At 43.4% G+C, this 12,496-nt stretch overlaps 1 protein-coding gene across 7 annotated transcripts in view; it reads left to right on the top strand.

Annotated features, from left to right (window-relative positions):
• LOC114080061 (zinc finger protein 615) overlaps positions 1 to 12,128 on the top strand; it is a 36,700-nt gene extending 24,572 nt beyond the window's left edge. For 4 of the 7 annotated variants that reach the window (XM_071604344.1, XM_071604339.1, XM_071604341.1 and 1 more), the window contains exons 3-7: positions 2,142 to 2,338; positions 4,348 to 4,619; positions 5,659 to 5,785; positions 6,045 to 6,137; positions 9,730 to 12,128. In XM_071604344.1, the coding sequence (XP_071460445.1) occupies positions 4,422 to 4,619; positions 5,659 to 5,785; positions 6,045 to 6,137; positions 9,730 to 11,093 (1,782 nt within the window). In that variant the 5' untranslated portion in view covers positions 2,142 to 2,338; positions 4,348 to 4,421 and the 3' untranslated portion in view covers positions 11,094 to 12,128. Of the gene's footprint in view, positions 1 to 2,141; positions 2,339 to 3,047; positions 3,121 to 4,347; positions 4,620 to 5,658; positions 5,786 to 6,044; positions 6,138 to 9,729 lie in introns of all 7 variants that reach the window. The other 3 variants (XM_071604342.1, XM_071604343.1, XM_027921593.2) reach the window with 3 other exon arrangements.
• Positions 12,129 to 12,496: the final 368 nt, after the last annotated feature.

The raw sequence follows: 12,496 nt of genomic DNA, 5'->3' as shown, positions 1-12,496 counted from the left end.
ATCAATTTCTCAGTAGGATCATAGAGTTGTGACTTCATCCAGGACTTCAAATGTGATGACATAAAAGTGCTGGTTTATTATTTCAAGACAAAAACAGTCCGAATCATGGCTTCCATTAATACTTATACTTTTTTGTTAGTACCATTTCCCTCTTTTGGTCTCTCTACCAATTTATATATTTTATGGGTCTTTTCAGGCAAGATTTTGGTATTGTTAAGCTTTTTTTTTTGGTTAATTTTTCTAAATTTATATTTTAAAATGTACAATTTAATGATCACAAAAGCATATATATAAGCAGTCATTGTCCACATGAAGAAATAGACCATTGCCAGCACCTTAGTGGTGTTCTGTGCACCTTTTCCCGTCCTCGGTCATGGGTAATTACTGTAGCACTTTTGGCTTTCCTTAATAATTTGTAAATTACATAATGAATATAATTATTCCCCATCTTGATAATTAATTGAGTGTTGCAAACTTTGAACTGTGTATCAATGGCATAGTGCATCTTTTTGTGTATGCACACAGGCTTTTTCTCAGTATTGGTGAGAGTTTCATGTTGTTGCACATAGGTTTGTTTTCCTTGTTCTGTAGCAATGGAAAGTCAAACTTACAGTCATTATTCTGGGACTTGCAGTTTACATAAGGTCATTTGCATATGCTTCTTTTTTGTTTTCATTTTACAAGTCTCTAAAGATGTAAAAAACGATGGGATGGGGTGGAGAGGAGAGATACTTGGGACTGAATTAAAACAAAATATATTGTGTGCTTTTATAGTTATGTCAAAATGGATTCTACCATTATGTATAACCAAAAAGAACCAATTAAAAAAAAAGTAAAAATGTAAAAATCATTTTTGCAGGTTGGACCAAAGGTTGTAGTTTTTCTGTCTTGGTCCACTAATTGAATAATGTTTTTTCCTATGACTAATTACATTTGTATTGCTTGCAGTTTGGGTTATTATGCATATTACTATAATGAAAAGTTTTGTAAGTATTTTCTGATTCAAAAATGTGCCCTTATTTGGGGAGAGGTGGGTAATAGATACATATTGCAACACAGGACTAAACCAGTCAGGGTCACATGGTCAGGCCAAATATCTTAGTAAAACAGAAATGAACTTTTCATAACTTTGTGATGAGATAGCTCCCAATCTTAGGAAAGAATTAGGTTGGGTTCATCAGGTCTCTCCAGGAGAACTGGGCTGGCACAAAATAAAGACACACAGAGAGAAGTACCTCTTTCTTTGGGTTCAGTGATGGTCCCTCTTACCCGGCTCCCACAAAGGAGGCAAGGTAGGCAAGAAAGAGAGGGTGCATACCTTGGACGTGGGCTTTATTGGGTGAGGCTGTTTGAAAGAACATTCCATTCATATAAAGCAGAGGGGTAATGTTGCAAGGGGCAGCCCACTCCCACTGGGTAATGTCCACTCCCAAAGCTGTGCTCCTCTGCTGAGTGGAAATGGGGATCCACATGCCTCCAGGTGAGGGAAGCCAGTCTCCACATTTCCATTGCTCAGCTCCTATGTGGCAGCTCCCGACAGATACCTAAAGGTGTATACCCCAGAAAGAAATTTTGCTGTGTTGCAGGGTGTGTGTCACTTAGATCTAAGCAGTGATGCCAAAATGTTTTCCAAAGTGGTTGTGCCTTGTGCTGTTCTCCTAGCAGAGTATCATTTGCTTTATGTGGCCTGCTTATAACATTTTTTTCATACTGTAATAACATTGATAAAGTCTCCAATATTATATTTTGAAAGAATTATCGGTTTGCTTCTCCCACTGAGGTTGGCATTTGACTGCACAGTGGTTTTTTTGTGTGTGGTAAGCTGGATTTCAGCTATCCTGCCAACTCCAGTGCGTAGCTGGGATATCTGAGCACACCTGCTCCCGAGACGTGGAGATGGGATGGGTCTCATTTCCCACCTTTCGCAGTTGTCCCACTTAAACCTCATAGAATAAAGGCACAGCACTATCACATTCAGAATCTGAGGCTTCATGGCCAGAGATACCAAATCTCATGGGGCACCAGATATAGGGATGGCCAGGAATAGGGGGTCATTGTGTTAAGATGAGTGCCTAGCGGCAGTGACAGTACCAGACTCCGAGGAAATGTACCATCAAACGGATTTTCTCTTCAAACCACAGGTCCTGACTCCTCAGAACCAAAACAATTACATGAAGGAGGAAGTTTCAAGATTGCAGCATTAGCATTTCTGGGGACAGCTTTGATTGAAGAGTGAGGTTTCTGAATAAGCATTTAGAACAGGTCTGGAAGACCCCACTGCAGAGCATCCCAGTGACCAGCTATTTTCCAAGAACAGAAGAAAATGATCCAGTCCCAGGTAACTGACTTGGGTTGTCCTCATCTTTTCCTTTCTTCCCTAAAAGATTTATAGAAGTTTATTTAAAAAAATACCAATTCAGTTAATCTGAAAAGTGTAAATTAAAAAAGTAGGCTCTGGAAAGGAGTACAATTTTCATTATTATTATTGCTCTTATTATTACTTTTTTGGAGTGTGTGAATGTAGTACTGGGAATTGAACCCAGGAGTGCTCTACCATTGAGCTACACACCAAAGTCCTGTTTAATTTTTTGAGACAGGGTCTTACCAAGTTTCTGAGACTTGTCTTCAGCAACCTTCCTGCTGAAGCCTCCCAAGTCAGCAGGTGGGATTGAGGTGTGTGTTTATTGTGCCCAACTTACTTGTTTTTTTTTTTTGAGATGGTGGTCTTGCTATGTTGCCTGCACTGACACCAAACTCCTGGGCTTGCGTGATCTTTCTACCTCAGCCTTTCAAGTAGCTGGGGCTACAGATGTATGCCCCCCACTGCTGGCTTAAATGGGCAGAGTAGTATATGGGAGATGATGTTCATAAGATACACACCAAATTAATAACTGTGGGATGTCAAATGTGACTGGAGGGTACTGTATGTTACATGAGCTCTCAGCTTGCATTTATCTCTGACAGCCATTGCCACGAGAGATTCGTTTTCATTTGTGTGGTGTGCACTGATCTTGAGTAGAAAAACAGGTTATTTTCTGTACTGCTAGAACAATGCACTCTGATCTTCTCCAGAAGGAACTGGGATTTGATGTGATCTGCATCCTCCAGACTGTTCTCAGTGTAAGCATGGTTTCTTATTCCTGCTTTTGTCATTTTAAAAGGAATCATGCTGCCAATATTTACTGTACTATTCTTGCCTTTTATTTGTCAATACATGCCAGCCTAAACACCTTTTTGACTGGCTGCACTGTCCTCTAAGTGATGTGTGTGCCATGATTTAGCTGGTCTGCTGCTCTTGGACATTTAGCTAACTGTTATTACAGGCCAACCACATCTCTGGTAGTGCCTTTTTATGAAGGTATCTCAGTATTTTTGAAGGTGGCCACAGAGAGGTCACTTGATGAAAGTGCTCATTCTACATTTTAATGGATATTTCTCTTTGCTGTTCAGAGTGACTGGCCATTCTATTTTATGGGCATTGTAGCATGATGTTTAAAAGGGTTAGCTCCAAGCCACTGTCACTGTCATGCTGTGTAAAAAATATATATTTTGTTTTTTGGCTTTGACTCCTGGCCAGAGATCCTAAAACTATTGTAATTTCTTTAATGATAAGAACAACAGGGGTCTCTTTGTTATATTTATATGTCCTTGGCTCTTGAAACAGCTCTGGAGGTGACAGTTATCTGTTATTTACAATCTGAGTTTATGTTGATGGGGTGACTTGGAAAGCTCCTAAGGAGAGCCTGGGTGCCTGGGGAACCAGCTGATGAATAGAGGGTTGGAGCTTCAGCCCCACCCCACATCCTCTCCTACCTCTGAGGAATAGAACGTTGGAGACTGACTTAGTCACTGGTGGCCAGTCATTTAATCAGCTATGCCTAGGTAATGAAGCTTCCATAAAAACATGAATAAGCAGAGTGTGGTTATGCACACCTATAATCCCAGCAATTTGTGATACCGAAGCAGGAGATTGCAAGCTTGAGTTCAGCCTCAGCAACTTAGAAAGGACCTAAGCAACTTAGGGACTTTGTCTCAAAAACAAAAAGGACCGGGAATATGATTCAGTGGTTAAGTACCACTGGGTTCAATTATCAGTACCCCCAAACCCCCAACACAAATAAATTAACAAATTATCAAGTCAAGGAAGGGATCAAGGGACCCTCTGATTTATACCTGGTCAGTCAGAACTATGGTAGGCCCAGTTGTGCCTGTATAATGACATTTAGGTCAGTGATGGGCCTCATATACTTCGGGAGGCCATCGTCACATGTGATTTGAGTTACCTCCCTGGCTGGGTGAGAGGTGCTTAGACACAGCTGTGTTAGAGCCTTCCCCACCCTTTTCCAGGTCCAAGGGCTTGTCCGTGCAGAGACGTGTCTGGCCACTGCCCCGAAGAGCCAATCATCGCCCCTGACCTTGGGATGCTGCCCCCCTTAACCTTCATTGGATGGGATTTTCCCTGGAATTTTTGTTCCCCAATAAAAGCCCACTCCCTGGCATGTTTTCTCTCTCTCTCTCTCTCTCTCTCTCTCTCTCTCGTCTCTTCTGTAAACCTTGCCACCGCATTAGGTGACTGGTGGCAGGAGCTAGGAGAAGCCGTCTCGGAGCTGGTATTAAAGGTAATGAGAGTCTTGTCTCTTTAATTTAAAACTCCCTAGCAATTACTTATGAATCGAACCTTCTTTCATGAAGCCAGCGCTGGTCGCATGGCAGAATATACCACTGGGGCCTCATAAGATTATATTGCCTGGTGATGTTGTAGCTGTCTCAGGTTGTATAGGTAAGTATGCTCAGTTTTGTTTGCACAGAGATGAAATTGCCTGACTGATTTTTGGAAAACATAGTCCTGTTGTTAAGCAATTCATGATTGTGTATGTGTAATATATAAAGATGGTGTTTCTAAGTTAGCAAGAAGATTTAAGTACTATCCAATTGCCGGGTTTCTGTTCTCGCGACTAAAAGGCTCAGGGGTCACTCCAGTTGAACTGGGCTAACTGGACTGTGCAAAATAACCACACAAGAGACACAAATACCTTTTTCTTTGGGGTCGCTATGACGGCTCCTCTGACCTTAAGGGTCCACAGAAAGAGAGCGAGAGCATGCACTGATCTCTTTTATTGAGGAGAAGCTATTCAAATGAGGCAAGGGGTCAGGTTTCAGGGGGCTGAGTATCTTCATGATGTCCACTGTCAGCAGGTTGACTGACACCTGGGTAGGCCACACCCCAGGGCACAGTAAGAGGAGGGGACATACACAAGGCACTTCCATGGAAGATTCTATCCTATACAGGGCAAGGGGTTATATTACAAAGGAACAGGTGAGCGTAGCTTCACCCATGGGGCTGTAGCAAGACACACCCATGCACGAGACACTGACCCTCAGGCCCAAGAAGTGTAGGAAAGCTCTGCCACATCTCTGCAACTGAGCGCCTCAACACCCAGCCGGGGAATGTGACCCAGTCACATATAAGGTTGGTCTCCCACATCTAATATAGAAACATCTCACTGGATGAATAGATGACTCATGTATAATTATAGACTATTTTATTAGTATTTTATTCCCGCACTGTATTAAATACCTAGATGCAGACTAAGAAGGGGAAGTGAGCAGAAAAACTAACATCCCATATCATCACAAGGAAATTGCCTCATTTGACAGGAGTCGCTGACGCTGGAGGATGTGACCGTGAAGTTCACCTGGGAGGAGTGGCAGCTCCTGGCCCCTGCTCAGAAGGACCTGTATTGGGACGTGATGTTGGAGAACTGCAGGAACCTGGTGTCCGTGGGTGAGGATGGCTGCCCTGTGCCATTCTGTGGGTGCCAGTCTGTGGCCTTTTCTTTCTCAGTGTCTGAAAGCCTTGGAGGTCCTGTGGTGTCTCAGTCCCTCTCTGGTTCCAGACAAGAGGGTGTATTGTGCTTCCTTCTGAGAGCAAAGCCTTTGCTTTGCAGATGTAAACTACAGAGTTCCTAAAATAGAACATTACCTCCTGTTGACAGATCACAGCCCAGTTTGATGAATCTAAGACTGTCATTTCCCATGAACAGGGTGTCAAGCCAGCAAGCCTGATGCCCTCTCCAAGTTGCTAGGAGGAGAACCGAGGACAGTGGAAGATGCAATCCATGAGGCAAACAGTCCAGGTGAGAGGGCGAGCAGCTGTGGAAGGCGGGGTGAGCAGCACCTCCCACGTCTGCCTCTCAATGCAGACCTTCTCTTTGCGGTTTGGAGGGATTTGGAGAAAATCATCCTCTTTACCTCTTCTGGGAGCTGATTGTTCCTTATTAATCAATGTCTTTAAGTTGGCATAATATTCTTCCTTCAAGTCCCAGATATTCCCTTCTTCATACCCTTCCAGTTCCGGTGCTATGAAATTGCACCTTCGAAGTCCTTCTCCAGAGAGAAAACTCTGAATCCTTCTTGACTTCTGACTGCTGCACCTCCCACCCCACTGGGGTGCTGCCTGAGGAAGCCTGTCACTCATTGTGCCTTGGCCCCAAGCCTTTCTTCACTCGGAGGTTCTCAAACCCTGTGTTTTCTATTTTCTTATCTGTTCTCACCCTTTAAAATCTCTTTCACTTTAATGAGTTAAGCTCCTTCTGTTCCCAGAGCAGACTCCAAGCTGACATGTCCTGGTGTCATCTAGCACAGATATCTAGTTCTTTGTGAATCCCTGATAGTTCCTGATTTGGACCTCAAGTCTGCCTAGAGTTCCTCTTTCTGCAGAATGAGAATCATCTTCTCTCCAAGAAAACCCTCTTGAGTTTAGCTTCTCCTTTTTTTATGCATCCTAAGTTCCAGCCATCCAGATATTATCTCACATGTCCTCTACCTGTGTTTCTTTATTGAAAGGTCTAACTGTTCATGGTGAATTTCTAACTAGAAAAGATTTTTTCTTTTCTTTCTTTCTTTTCTTTTCTTTTCTTTTTTTTTTTTTTTTTGGTACTGGGGATTGAACCTAGGGGTGCTTTATCACTGAGCCACATCCCTAGCCCTTTTTACTTTGAGGCAGGGTCTTGCTAAGTTGCACAGTCTGGCTGTGAACTTGTAATCCTCTGTCTCAGCCTTCCACGTAGCTGGGATTTCTGGTGTGGGCTGTTGGCCCTGCTAGAAAAGATATTTTTCACAAGCTGCACTTGAAGGTCCAGCCTGAATCAGATGCTAACTTATGTGTTTTCAATGATTCCTTTGTGTTTTTACTAATTCTGAGCTTTCTTCTAGTTCTTATGGGTCTTACCATCATATTTGCTTTTGTTTTCTTTCCTATTATAGGTCTGATTGCACTAAGTCGCCATTAACCATGTTACTTGTCACAAGACATTGAAGTTCTTCTTTCAGTTATTTCTTTGATAGGGTGTCATCTTACTTGCACAGATATCCATATTCTAAATTCTCCCACTGTGTTTCATATGTGATTACTTTCTCGATTCCTTCCTTTAAAAATTATCTTTTGGTAGCTCAGTGTATGCTGAGCAGCATAATAGGATAACAGCAGCAAGAAAAACAAAGAGTCATTCTAAGAAGCCAAGAGATAAAATAAGGCAGAGCTATGGGACAGAACAAGCAGGTACAGGGCTGATCTTTTAGGAAGGGGACCAACTCTTGGATGAGGTGCTGTTGAGCCAAGAGAGCTGGAAGCTAGCAGGCTGCTGACTTGGAGGAGGAGTGGGTGCTGATCGTATCTGGGTCTGCTTACAGAGGCAGGTGGAATTCACCCCGAGCTGTCTACCTGTATCCTAGGGTGAGGGAATAGAAGAGAGGAAGGGTGGTGCTGTCCAGGTTGGCAAGAAAAGGGGAGCTTGTGTTTACTGTGGTGCAGACGACCTACAGAGGAGGAGATTGGGTTGGGGAATTTAGGAGATTGTAAGGTAGACATGTTTGATAGTGTCCAAGAGGAACCCTCTGCTGCATTGGATTTAGCCCAAGTTATTCAGAGAGAGGCCAGGCCTGGAGAAGGAATTTTCTACTGATGAAATCTGCCCAAAGGGGAGGAAAGCCATAAGGAAGAGAAGAGCCAAGGGCACTTAGAAGTTAGGTGAACCCAGGCGTGGTGGCACAGCCTGTAATCCCAGCTACTCAAGAAGCTGAGGAAGGAGGGCCTCAAGTTTGAGGCCAGCCTGTATAACTTTGAACTCTGTTTCAAAATAAAAAAAATATAAAGGGCTGGGGATGTAGCTCATTGGTAGAGCACCCCTGGGTTCCATCCCCAGGACCAGAAAAGGAAAGAAAGATAAGTTGAGAACTGAGTGAGGTGGGCTGAGAGAGCACAAGAGGTCAGGCTGGGAGTTCTCTGTGTCCTGCTGGCAGTGGGACTGTGGGGACATTTCCAGGTAGTGTGACCTTTATTGCCAGGCTGACTGTGGCAGATTATATGGTTCTAGTTGATGGTGGTGTTGTAGACTGTAGGTTTCCTGTTCTACATTTTTCTAGCTTCCCTTTTCTTCTCAGGTGAAGAATCCTTCTGTCCTGTTCCCAGTCAAGTCGACGTAAAGCTGCCATGACCATGATTCAGGAAGAGGCAGACCATTCAGACACTGATCAAAGCCAGGCGACATCAGTGTAGAATTGTGGGATAATGCTGTTAGTGGCAGGTTGAGGGCTCAGGGAACCTGAAGAAGGTGGACCCTGCCTGTCCAGGAGCAGCATGAAGAGGGGCAGCATATCCTGTTAGTGCAGCTTGGTCCTCTGCCCTGTCATGATGTTCCCTGAGGGCCACTGCTGCCCTCCTTCTGTGGGAATAGACGGGGTGTTGCAGCTGGGCCAGTGGGCAGGGTGTCACCCAGAGGGAGTTTTCAGTCACCGTGAGACAGCACTTTGAGAAAGCTGGTTGAAGGTGGTGTCAGGAGGAAGAAGGCGAGTTACGAGACAGGGACCCAGGAGCTGTCCCAGGGACAGGGCCGAGTATGGAAGAACCTGACTTGCCTCTGGGCTACTTGTTTCAGTCACCAGTGTCCCCTGTCAGGATGAGCAACCTGGTTTCCTCCAGGGGACTTCTAGTTTCCAAACTCTAAATGTAGAATGGCTACAGCCTGGCCCTGCATCTTCTTCGTCTTTGAGTCTACATGTTCTCTGAAGGTGGTCTTGTCCTGTTCTTTTTATTTACTAAAATTTTCCAAATTCATCTCTGCAGTCGAGGCTTTTCTCAAGGTTTATGGATCCTTCAAATTCCCCATGTCTACACCTGGGCATGTGGTGGCCACCCTCACATTGACAGGCTGCAGTTCTGCCTCCCCATTCTGTGTGCAGTGATTTGTCTCTCTTTTAAAGGCACTACTGCTGGGTGTGATGGCGCATGCCTGTAATCCCAGTGGCTTGTTCTCTTTTAATGCTGAGTAACATTCCACTATGTATGTATACCACATTTTCCCTATCCATTCATCTACTGAGGGGCATCTAGGTTGGCTCCATAGTTTAGCTATTGTGAATTGTGCTGCTGTAAATATTGATGTGGCTGTGTCCCTGTAGTATACTGTTTTTAAGTCCTTTGGGTATAAACTGAGGAGTGGGATAGCTGGGTCGAATGATGGTTTCATTCCAAGTTTTCCAAGAAATCTCCATACTGCTTTCCATTTTGGCTGCACCAATTTGCAGCCCCACCAGCAATTTTTTTTTTATGAATGTGCCTTTTACCCCACATCCTTGCCAACACTTATTGTTGTTCTCCTAGGTAATTTTTAAAAATGCTTTTATTCCAGATCAAGGTGATAGAAAACTCACTGTTGCTTTCTTTCATAGAAATCTGGGAAATTGATGATCATCTACCAAAACTCTTACAGAGTGAAAGCAAGGTGAACAGGATGGTACAGTGGCATGAACACAGTGCCTTTGAAAATTCTGTTCATCAACACAGAGCTCAGTTTCTACTAAGGCAAAAGCATGGTATATTTAACTTACATGAAAAAAGTATGAAACCAAACTTACCTTTGGTTGACCAGAGCAGACACTGTGAAATAAAGAACTCTGCTGAGATTTCTAGAAATGGGGAATCCTTTCTCCATGTTTCTTGTGAACAATTTCATACTGAAATTAAATTCCCTGCAAATGGAAAACTCATCAGCACTAAATCTCAGTTCACTTGTCCCAAGCCTCAGAACACTCAAAAAGTAGAGAAACTTCATGTATGCAGCGACTGTGGGAAAGCCTTCATCAAGAAGTCTTGGCTGACTGATCACCAGATCATCCACACTGGTGAGAAGCCCCATAGATGTCATCTGTGTGGGAAAGCCTTCTCCAGGAAGTTCATGCTCACAGAACACCACAGAACCCACACAGGTGAGAAACCTTACACATGCATCGAGTGTGGCAAAGCCTTTCTCAAGAAATCACGGCTCAACATACACCAGAAGACTCATACTGGAGAGAAGCCCTATATATGCAGCGAATGTGGAAAGGGCTTCATCCAGAAAGGAAACCTCATCGTTCATCAGCGAATTCACACAGGTGAGAAGCCTTACACATGCGGTGAGTGTGGGAAAGGCTTCATCCAGAAGACCTGCCTCATAGCTCATCAGAGATTTCACACAGGGAAGACTCCCTTTGTGTGCAGTGAATGTGGAAAGTCCTGTTCGCAGAGGTCGGGGCTCATCAAGCATCAAAGAATTCACACGGGAGAGAAGCCCTTTAAATGCAGCGAGTGTGGGAAAGCATTCACCACAAGGCAAAAGCTCATTGTCCATCAAAGAACTCACACAGGAGAGAGGCCCTATGGCTGCAGCGAGTGTGGGAAGGCTTTTGCATACATGTCTTGTCTGGTTAAGCACAAGAGAATACACACAAGGGGAAAACCGGGAGATTCAGGCAAGGTGGAAAACCCCACAGACGGAGACAGCTCATTGCATACCTGTGATGACCACCAGGAGAAGAGCCCTGTTAGCAAAGTGACTACTCAGGTGCCTTCTGAGGCCCCTCAGACAGCAGTGAACGTCAGTGGGCTCCTCACTAACAGAAATTTGGTCTTTGTGGGACAGCCAGTGGCCAGATGTACACCCTCAGGGGACAGCATGGAATTCACACAGGAGAGAAACCTCACAAATGCGGTGAACATGGTTGTGCCCCCAGTGATAAATTACGTATTATTTTATGTCACAGAAAACCCATAGGGAGAGGCTCAGATTCAGTCTATGTGGGAAAGGATTGAGCGGAAATTTCTAGTTCACTAAATGGCTGAAACTATATACAGAGAGCAACTATAAAATGCAAAGCTGGGAAAGGGTGATAGATTCATCCTTCCTAAATGCTGTTTTGTTACAGAGGCACAGTGTGATGATGACCACTCAGACACGTAGGTACCAACTCTGTTTTGTCAATTAAATGAGTGAAGGACGACTGAGTTCATTTAAATGGAGAAAATAAGTACAGAAATGTTTAAATCAACATCTCGAATGTTTCCATGAATGAAAAATCATAAGAGATGGTTGAAGGAAAAGGGTTAGAATTGATGTAGGACACACACATCATCTCACTTTCCCCTGACCAATGTGAAGGAGTAACTGAAAACCAGAAAGTAATGAAACTTGTAGAACTTCTACAGAGGGACCTGTGAAATGTCAGCCTTCCCGTAAGTTAATGTGTTCACCTAGCAGGTATTTGACTCATGCTTCCTTTGTACCTGGACCTGTCCTGGGAGCTGAGGTTACAGAGGCAAACAAAACAAAACATTTTGTCCCCGGGAGGAGCACTGTGGTAGTTGGGTCATCCTTAAGAGGTATCTTCACACTCTAGCTGGTCTAGTCAGAGAATGGGAACATCTGCATAGGTGACATGGACATGATTCAACTGATGCAAGGGGACACGATGGCTTATAGCTCAAAGAGCATCTCACTTTTAGGGATGAGATGGACTACTTTTTAAAATGTAGTTTTTGTTAGGGCATTATAATTATATATAGTATTTGTAATTATACATAGCTGCTTTATATAATTTTGATCAGTACTTTCTATATATACATGAAGGTGAAATTTTCCTTGGTACCTTTAAAAAATTTTTTTTTTTTTAGTTGTCAGTGGACCTTTATTTTATTTATTTATATGTGGTGCTGAGAATCAACCCCAGTGCCTCACATATGCTAGGCAAGCGCTCTACCACTGAGCCACAACCCAGGCTCCTGGTACATTAAAAAATATTAATAATTTTTAGTTGTAGATGTACACAATGCCTTTATTTAATTAATTATTAATTATGTGGTGCTGAAGACCAAACCCAGTGTCTTACACATGGTAGGTGAGCACTCTACCACTGAGCTACAACTCCGGCCCCTCTTTGGTACATTTTTATAAGCATATAATATGATTTTGTTGAATTCATTCTATATTTCCTCCCCTTTCCCATCTTTCTTCCCTCCTCCTTTTCCTACTCCGTGGATCTTCCCTATGTGTTTATGATATTCAGTGCCTGCTGCACCACCTTCTTTACCTTATTTGAGGAAGGACTGCTTTTCATAGTATTTATGCATATTAGAGCACAAAGAATTTGTTTTCTAATGCCCATGCCTTGTAGGTACAAG

The sequence above is a fragment of the Marmota flaviventris genome, chromosome 18 (genome assembly GCF_047511675.1).
Source record: "Marmota flaviventris isolate mMarFla1 chromosome 18, mMarFla1.hap1, whole genome shotgun sequence".
Taxonomy (NCBI): domain Eukaryota; kingdom Metazoa; phylum Chordata; class Mammalia; order Rodentia; family Sciuridae; genus Marmota; species Marmota flaviventris.
The sequence above is the reverse complement of the archived record's forward strand: the minus strand, read 5'-3'. Positions and strand labels throughout refer to the sequence as shown.